The 9,969-nt window shown below is 31.0% G+C and overlaps 1 protein-coding gene across 8 annotated transcripts; it reads right to left on the bottom strand.

The window, feature by feature from the left end:
- Positions 1–5,824: 5,824 nt before the first annotated feature.
- On the bottom strand, positions 5,825–9,969 carry LOC114188277. Of its 8 annotated transcripts, none has more exons than XR_003605396.1 (7): positions 9,824–9,942; positions 9,405–9,725; positions 6,944–8,046; positions 6,666–6,821; positions 6,407–6,580; positions 6,226–6,314; positions 5,825–6,073 (listed from the first exon to the last, which is right to left on the bottom strand). XR_003605396.1 is itself a non-coding variant. In XM_028076876.1 (7 exons), the coding sequence occupies exons 2-6, from the start codon at positions 9,688–9,690 to the stop codon at positions 6,303–6,305; spliced, it is 1,737 nt and encodes a 578-aa protein (XP_027932677.1). In that variant the 5' UTR covers positions 9,691–9,725; positions 9,824–9,941; the 3' UTR covers positions 5,825–6,073; positions 6,277–6,302. The 8 variants fall into 8 exon arrangements, 6 of the variants coding, with proteins under 6 accessions (XP_027932677.1, XP_027932676.1, XP_027932674.1 ...); XR_003605395.1 differs by having other exon boundaries at positions 6,407–6,586; positions 9,824–9,941; XM_028076876.1 differs by having other exon boundaries at positions 6,277–6,314; positions 6,407–6,586; positions 9,824–9,941.

Here is a 9,969-nt window from a genome sequence, read left to right as displayed (position 1 = left end):
ATAACTAGATTTTTTTTAAATGTAATAAAAAATTGAAGGGGTGTTTAAGTTAAAATTATAAGTATATTTTTATAAAGTCTTATATAAAATTAGGTATTTGAGTAGAGGAGTTAAAAATGAGTGTTGTAAAATAAAATAATGTTAGGTTATTGGTTAAGTATAGTTTAAGCAGACGAGTTTGATTTGGGGAAATTAGAAAAGTGAGCGGTTTGAAGGAACAACGGTCAAGATGGGGAATTTTAAATTAGAAGAATGAAATATTAAAGAATGGGTGGGCATGTTTTTAAATTAGGGTCCATAAGCTGTGAAACATTCATGAAATGGGGTTGGAGGTGTATCTTAGGGATAGTCCGTGATTAGATTTTATTGTTAAGGACAAATATTGTTTCTTTTTATTACAACTCTTCTTCTTTAAACTTTAATGTTTTTTTTAAATTAAAACAAATTGATTGAGATAACATTTACTGCTAGATTATTATTTGTGTGAATACAACATTCTTTATTCTTTAATTGGTGCTATTCCAAAGATTTTAGTGTCATTTAATTTTACCAAATTGTGCTTCATTGCTAATTTACTTTTTGTTAGTAACTCTATATTCTTACATCTTCAATTAAAGTGTAATGCGGACATATTTGTTATTTATGTTAAAAAGTGAGGAGATAAAATAAGTGAAATTATTATTTTTTATTTTTAAAATATGGTATAACTCTCGAGTCTTTGAAATTTTTTTACAAGGAACTTGCCTTATAATCTCTTATACATGTTATCGGACAATATCTATTGGGTTGTAGTTCACATGATATGAATATTGCTTGTAATTATTTATTATTTAATAATATTATAAATATAGTTTTAATTAATTAGCTTATTTATTTTAAATTTCTTTAAAAATACATATATAGGAACTTTGCATCTGATCATAAATTGAAAATAAATCATGCATAAAAAAACCAATTATAATGAATTATGGAATAATATATATATATATATATATATATATATATATATATATATATATATATATATATATATATTCAAAACAAAAATAGACTGAGAGGTGTCTTATACTTAAATGTAATTGTCTAGTTCACATTATAATTAAAATAAATTTTAGAAATAAAATCATAATTCATTTTACAACCAAGTTATTTGTGATATAACAAGCTTAATGCATATTTAAGAAGAAGAAAAACACATTTACATTCATATTTAGCATAGTTGATATGAACTACAACAGAAGATAGATTTAGATTGAGATTTTGTCCCATAATTCTTTAGAAGGTTGGTGCAATTCAGTAACTTGAATCTCAATTTATTCTTTTTAAATTTTAACACTGTGTTAATTGTCTCTTTAGTTTCTTTTTCATTCTTATTTAATATTGAATCTGGTGCATATCCATCATGGCTAAATTTTATTTAATTATGTCATATTGGTCTATTGCAAGTTAGTCACTATATAGTCTTAAACATTTTATTTATTTTTATTCTTTTATAAACCAAAATTTATTTTCTAGCGTTTTATAATGTATAGAGACATTTTTTCTGTCTTCTTCAAAATTGGATCTCTTGCATATTCGTCTCACGTATAGTTATGTTTTATTGTTGTGTTACATGTTATGTTTGTCCATTATTAGTATTAATTTATTTATCTCACACATTTTATTTGCTTTTACCTTTTTATGAAGCACACTACATTTTTGTGGTGTTTTATACCTGTAGGGTTATTTTGGAATGTAATCGGTGAATGCTGAGATACATACATTTATATATGTAATTTGCACTTGAGGTACTTGAGGTAATTCTCCGTCGACATTTTATTGTATTTTAATTCTTGAGATAATTGACAAAAATGATAGAGATTCTTAGTTTCTTTTTCTTTGTAGTATTTTTAATTATTCTTCTTTATATTTTCTTGAGAATTTCTTGTGATTATACAATTAATTTTCTTTGTTACGAAATTGAGACTTCACCGTTAATCATTATATGTTTAATTGAATGTCTATTCTTATAGTTAGTTTCTTCTCTTAATTGTTAGTGTCTATATAGAAGGGACTTAAATTTCAAACAAGAGAGGCTAAATTTCATCATGGAAACAATCAATTAGCAAATAACTTAATGAATTTAATTAAGATAGCTACCCATCTTCCACCTCAAGTTAATTAACACTGAGATCGTTTGGTAAAACACCTGTTACATTTCTCTATATAAAGTTATTATCTTGGCTTTTCAAGAAACCCTAACAACAAGTGAAACTACTTTCACCACTTTGACATCATCACATCCTAGTAACGTGATGTGTTGTCTATTATGCACAAATGTGGATAACGTGAACAAACAAAAAACTAGGTCATAAATCCAAAACTAGGGTTTAGATTAGGTCAGAAATCCCAACTTAGTTTTCGAAACAGTGAAACAACCTTCCTTATAGTGTTCCTGCACTTTCTTAGTTCAGTAATTTAACTTTTCTTCGTTAATTGTGATTACGCGAGATGACTGGATAATATTGACTCAAACCAGATACTAAATGGTAAGTAGGATGTGGACAATGCTTGTTAGATAATTGCTTCAGAACCACTCTTGTTGCGTTTTGAATTTTGATTGGGGAGATTAATATTTTTTCTCACATCACCTAAAATTTACACAAACCAACAAAATAAGTTCATTTATAGAATATCTTTATATAATTTCTTTAAAATTTATTTTTTATTTATATATGAATTTATTCTATCTTCTTCTTTTTTTCCTAAATAGATTTTTTGAAAATTTTGGTCCAAGTATTCCTTTATTTGTCTAATTATGGATAAATATCACTTACTAATTTTATATTTTTAGCACCACCACTTATTTTGATTATGCACATAAGTTTGTTCAAATTGAAGTAATTTGGGATTTTTGGTTTCACGAGGGAGTTCTTTTGTTATCATAATAGTTGTTCAGAAATTAAACTTTTGCGGATCCTCTATAATATTAAAAATCCACAAATGCCCTTTTATGATGTATCTACATCTTTCAACTAACTTGTAACTTTATGGCTAACTTATAAATTAAATTTATCATGCATATCTTAATATATAACTGTTAAAATCGTTATTAAAAATTAATCACTCTCAGTTACTAATCATTCATTATTAGTTAAAAACATAATAGCGAGCACACAATAAAAAAAAAATAACAGTTTTAGTATCTATCTAATAATTTGGCTGTGTAGGAGACAATTGAGGCGGATATGTAAACAAAGATGTTTGATGGGAATAAGGAAAAAAAAATTGATGAAACTAGATCTATTTTTTATTCATTTTGGTTAACCTATATAATTTTTCATTCATAACTACTTATTACTAACACTAATAAAATTTTTAAATGTATTGGTTTAAAACATATTTATTATAACAGAATATATATAGTTTGTGTTTTTATTAGTTGCTTGAGTTTAACATTTAATTAAATTTTGTTCACCCACAACATTTTTTTGTTATAGTATTTATAGAAATTTATTTTCTGAAACGGGATTTATATCTTCAAGTGCCTATAATATTAACATGAAACTCATCATTTCAGTTTTGACATCATTTTACGGGAATACTTTAAATTCATTCAAAAACAAAATTTTAAAATAGGGGTAAATTCATAATGACACTGGATCAGATTTTTCTTCACTTATATACATTATAAATTGATGTTAAGTCTCAGATATGGTATCTCTGGTAACTATTATTTTAAAATAAATATCATTTTAAAATCAGTTATTCAGAAGTGAAGACCACAAATGAAATTAACTGAGGCAGTAGGAAACCTAGTTTCAGTTGGTTTCTTCTTTTGGTGCCGACTAATAGCAACAAGGAAACATAGAGCATGGAATGAAAGAGCATTTTCACACTCACAACGTAAAATAATTATTTGATCCTTTTCAAGTACATGAAGAGCTTACCACTCTCAAAAACCATTTTTTTGAACAAACAAAAGTCACAATTATCAATACTACGAAGACTAGAAAGAGTTAAAATTTTGTGAAAAGTTGTAGATCTAAGACACGCACACCCTATAGAATTGGGTTTGTTTGTCCCCACTTATCATATTTTTGTTTTGAATAATGTCTCAGACAATTTGTAAATCATTCCACATCAGCATGACATGTTTAATTATACCGTAACCTTATAAATGCATTTCAAAAAAAAGGACTAATGCGGCTTAAATCATCATCTTGAATTCATAATCCATATTTCTGAACATATGGTTCAAAAAATATATTTTTTCCTTAATTGTTTGTTCTAAAAGTGCTTAACTATAACCCAAACATCATGTTATAGTTAACGATGAGGAGACACAGAGCAGCAGCTAGCACTAACCACGGAATAGCAATGCCTCACACACCGACCAGCGAATCACAAAGAAGGCAAAAAGAAGAGATTTGGAAGGAGTGGTCCCAAGATTCATATCCTCCATTAAGTGCAGCAGAAGATCCAGTAACAACACCGACCACATTAACTATGATAAGGTAATTTTCTGAAGGAGTTAATATTATAGTTCACCTAACTCTCATCACCACCTTAGCCACTCACAGTCAAGTTGATGTTAACACAACATCTTCCGGAATCCTTGGAACATAACAACCAAACAGGATCAAACTCTTCAATCCAATAGTCACACCAAGAAAGAGGGCACTTGCACGGTTCAAAAACTGCATCATATTAGCAAGTGTTATATCGTGCAATGACCTTAATTTATACGCTTAATTATCTGTTGCTATCAACTATTTTCACTGTGTAATTGCACATTATGCATAATTATAACATGATGGTTTCTCACTACAAAAGTCCATCACTGCTCTTAACACTTTATGTAATATCAAAATACAGATGAAGAAACTACCATCGTGGCCTCAGAGAACGTTATCCATAGTTTACCGGTTCATTTTCAGCACCAGCCTTTTACTGGTGTTCGAAATCTGGCATTTTCTCTATGGAAACATTCATTCTTCTATTCTCTGTCATGGGCATCACCATGTCCAAGGAAAACCCTGAAAATGACAGACAGAAATTCTGCTCAAAAATTCAACTTTTGCAATGACGCAACCTATCGTATTGCATGCACTTATTCCAATAATTGATTAATAGAACTACACAATCATACAAAAATACAAAAGGTTTTCACTTTGGACACTGCATGGTGCCCAACATCCTGTGCAATTGGACGAGAGCTTAAAAAATACAATTAATTACCTGATTAAATGCAGCTTCACCATTAATTCAAGATTAATTGATTTCGAAAAATTCCAAAGATGTTACTTTGGAATGCCTATTTTTGGATAAAATATAACGTGGGTCCTTATTATTTTAATGCACCCCTATACTATCAGTTAAAAAAAAGACTAAAATACACTAAAGTTATAATTTAATCTTCAAGCTTAATTCTCCTCTAGCTTCATCCTAAGTTTTTTCTCTTTCTCTGTTTAACCCATTCCTCCCAAACCACCATACCACCACGGTAGGTATTTAAATTTATAAACCTTTCAGATTGTTTAATCAGAAAAACTCTTGAATTTCTGTAACGTTTTCTATCGAAAATAGGAAGTGTATGACATACATGTTTCAGAAAACTTGTTCTGAAAGATTTTTTATTGGAATAATTATTTCAGAACACCTTTTCAAATTATCCAATCTACATGCTTTTGCATTGTGAAATATATTAATTAGACCGTTGTCACACGAGTCAAATAGATTCGTGAATCGCTTCAAAGTTCAGTAGAGAACAAGGGAAGATGACGTGAATCGCTTCATGCATTCATCAAGTGCGTCATCATTGAACACCGTGATATTTAGGTCATTTACAGCAATAAGCGACCATCTATTTGCATACTTCCCGAGATAAACAAAAATAGTTAAGAACAAAGATTATTTCCTATAGGCATTATAGAAGTACATCAACCATAACAAATCAGTTGCGTTTGTACAACTACAGAACTCATACTCAAATTAGTTGATAATAAATATGTATGATATTTACAATGTCTGGTTACTGCAGCATCCATTGCGTCTCTTGCAAATCTACATAGCACCATCAGCTCAATAATTCCTGAAAATAGCAATACATAATTGATACATCACCCAAGTTGATATGCAAAATGACAGCAAATTTTAGTAAAGAGTCTCACACCCACACCCCCAATTCAATATTTATTTCAGGAAACAAATATAACAAGTGTTAGTACGACACTTTTTTCTTACCCTTCTTAATGAGTTCCAAATATCATTTATTGTCACCTACATAAATTTTACCTAGTAGAGTGTGTTGAAAAAGTGTATTAAAGGGGATTCTGCAGGAATTTTTCAAGAATTAGCCCATATTAAGCATTATGACAAACTATAGTAGCAAAAAGAGACTGTTGTAAGATTTTAGGGAGTATACCGCAACAGTAGTGCAATTTACATCCAGTCCAGCTTCCATAAGGCAATGATAGGTTTCATATTTCCTAAAACATCGTTCTGCTTCAGAATCAAGCCATAAGTTCAAAAACAGTAAAGCCTCTGGGTGCATGTGTTTATCAAAATCCAGTGTTTTCCCTAGACTTCTCCGAATGACCTGAAGCTTCAATAATTCAAACATTCTTTTCAGATTTTGAAAAATAAAAACCTGATTGGATTCTAGTCATCATTATAGCCGGTACCTGAGCAATTTCATTGCCTTTATCACCGCTAGGTGCCAAAAAACTCTTTCCACTCTGACCAAACATTTTAAAAACTGTTTTCTTTTTCGTATAATCACTTTGTGGATGAAGTTTGTTTGGATCATTAAGGTTCTCTATACTTGTCATTTCAAGTCCCTTAAATATAAAAATGTACACATCAGTTTCAGTAGCATAAAGATTGAGCAGAAAGTAATACCATATCGGGCCCAATTAGGCTGCTGCAAACCAAAATAGCTAGGAAATAGATTCATACATACCTTGGGAAGCTCCAATGACCTATCATGACAAAATGGATTATCTGCAGGAGTTGACTCAGGGGTTGGAATCCTTTGGACACATCTTTTTGTACTAAAATCATTTAGATTATTAATTACTTTCTGGATCATAATCTCATCATGACCATGTTCATTATTTGAGCCTACTCCATCCATGGATTTTTGCACCAGCAATTCTGAAAGAACATGTATTGCACTGACCACCGTCCCAACATCAGGTGTTGGAGATTTACTTAAGGACTTTGAAATACCTTCAAATGTTTTCAGAAGATCAGTAACAACAGCAACCCCAGAAGACGATGATGCCATAGTTGAAATTGGAGAACGACTCTTTGTAGTAAAAGCTTCACTGATTGACCTACAAACCCTGGGATCTTTAGTTCCCTCTGCAAAATTATCAGCATCAACAACAGCTTCAATTTTTCCTATGGACATTGTGGAATCTTCTTTAGAGGAAGATTGTGTCACCTTACAATGCAAATTTAGTGCAGGATCCACATAGCTATTTTTTGGATCATTAATCATATTAAATGCCTTTTCCTTTTCACAGGTGTTACTAGAAGGCTGAAGCTCAATCCCCGTATTCAGTTCTACAGGGGATTCAGCCATAACAGTTTTCTTGAGCATGTGCTCTCCGGAGTAGAAATTAGTAGCTACAGGTGAACCAGAGTTGGAAGATCCAAAATCTTCCTTAACATATGCAATACGAGGAAAGAACTGAGGAGCCAAAGGGTTTAATCTGTTATGTTTTTCTGTTGCTTTCTCTATATTATTAGTTTGTATAGATCCTGAATTTTCTATTGGAGTTTGACAAAAAGCCATGGTTCCCTTCCAACAAGGAGAATCCACATCAGAGTCATTTTCAATTAAATTTTTAGAAGACTGATTCAGAGAAGTATTTTTAGCAGAGGACATATCTGTTGTTAATGATTTGAGTGAGGAAACCTTGCAATTAAAAAGAGGAAAAATGCTAGATTCATCGTCCACAAGTGATGTGCCTTTAGAATTTGACAGAAGGTCTTCTGCTGTACCAGTACCGACAGATTCTGTTAGGCAGGGACTCAACCCATGAATGGCTTGGTTACCTGTACATGTCATTCCATCATTTTCTAGACAGTTTAAAACTGCAAAAGAAAAAAAAAAAATATATATATATATATATATATATATATATATATATATATATATATATATATATATATACCAAAATTCAAGAACAGTAAAAATACAACCTTAGATGGAAGTAAGATTTTGATACCCTTGGCAGCGGTTGTAATTGAACAAATTCTATTGGTTCATTTTAAAACATATAATTCGTGATATGGGGAGGGTGACTAGTGTTGGGAATAATTCGAGTATGAGTCTAAGTCCTACATTGGATAAAAATAACAAAGTCTTTACACCCATAAATCTAATATCTCAAGATTTTGGATTAAAAATGATGTAATCCAATATGTGATTTGGACTCATGTCACATATATATAATATCTCCCTAATGAACCCCTAAAAAATAAACCTATCAGTGATAATCCAAATGAAAGTCTAAGTCTCACAATCCAATGCCTCAAGTTTTTGGACTAAAAGTAGAGTCAATCTCGATAAAAAACCTATAAGTTGTATCAGAAATGAATTATACATTTATTCACTATCAATTTTTTATGCATATCAGTAAAAAGAAAACTTAAAATCAAGGTAACAATACCATATTTGTTGTTGCAAAACAGTAAACTGTCTATTTAGTTTTTGTCATTCTTGACGACAAAGGCAAGGAAACCAAAGAATACAAATTTCTGAGGTACTTTATACAAATGTATCATGTCTATTACTCTCAACAAAAGTCTGATTATATTATGGGATATTTTAAATACCAAATTCACTAAGAAAGAGTTTGTGATATGAATTGATGAAGAGTTGCTTGTTTTAGGGATTGTTCGAAATATAATTTCAACAGCAATAAAGATTCCTTGAGTTATAGAAATTTTATTTTTATTCATAGATAGAACCACATGCTCGATTGTTAATTAAACTTTACATAGGCAACGGCATGTCAGCAACCATAAAACACAATATGCAAATGAGAAAAAAAATAAAAGTCTAAAAACAAATTAGAGAAAATTTCCCGCTTGTAATCATCATTTAAGAAGTAAAAAGCTTAATCTGTTAAAAAAAGTCTGACCGCAGCAAAATCAATTATGAGGGTGACTGCCATAAACATAAAATGCATCTAAAATTATACATTGGCCTTAAAAGTCAAAACTAGGGTCGTCCAAATCAACATGGTAATAAAAGCACAATCAATATCAATATCTACATGACTATAGACAGAAGTTAAAAAACAAAGGACAAGATTCAAAAATGAGCACACATGTAATTCAATCAAACAAAGACATCAGAAAAAAGATTGCAAACAGCAGTAAAAGGGAAGAAGAAAAAACCAAACTACCTTCGTTAGACATGGTAGAGTCAGCAAGATCACTTCCTTTGACAAACAAACTTTTGCGAGAATCCTCCCCTTGTTTCCCATGGCCCAAGGGTGAGTAAGTGGGCAAGGAAAAATCCTCCCCAAACCCATCAAAGACACCTTCTTTTGGCAATTCAAGAAAAGGGTACCCTGAAAAAAGGGAATTTGAACAAGGTTGGAGGGTGGAACGGTTGAGAGTGAAGGGCTTGGCCAGTGGCGACAAAGGTGTGGTCAACCAGGTAAGTTGTTTGCTCTGATTCTTTATCATCTTTCTTCTCTCCTTTGCAATTTGGGAGTGGGAAGCTGAACAGAATACAGAAGAAGAGTGTGAGAACTCCAAAGAGTGCAAGATCAAAGGGTGAGAGAATACTGACTTCGGAAAAAGTGTATAACTTCTTTACCAAGGAGTGTGCAGGCTTACCCAGTTACTCTCTCTCTATTCTTGTTCCGTTTTATTGGATTTTCCTAGTTATTGCTAGATTAATTTATTCGAAATTTGTACTTCTCGATAGGTGAAGGAGAGAAGCCCCCACAAACTTTTTTCCAA

This window comes from Vigna unguiculata, chromosome 6, assembly GCF_004118075.2.
Source record: "Vigna unguiculata cultivar IT97K-499-35 chromosome 6, ASM411807v1, whole genome shotgun sequence".
NCBI classification, from domain to species: Eukaryota; Viridiplantae; Streptophyta; class Magnoliopsida; order Fabales; family Fabaceae; genus Vigna; species Vigna unguiculata.
This window is presented reverse-complemented; position numbering and strand designations above follow the sequence as displayed.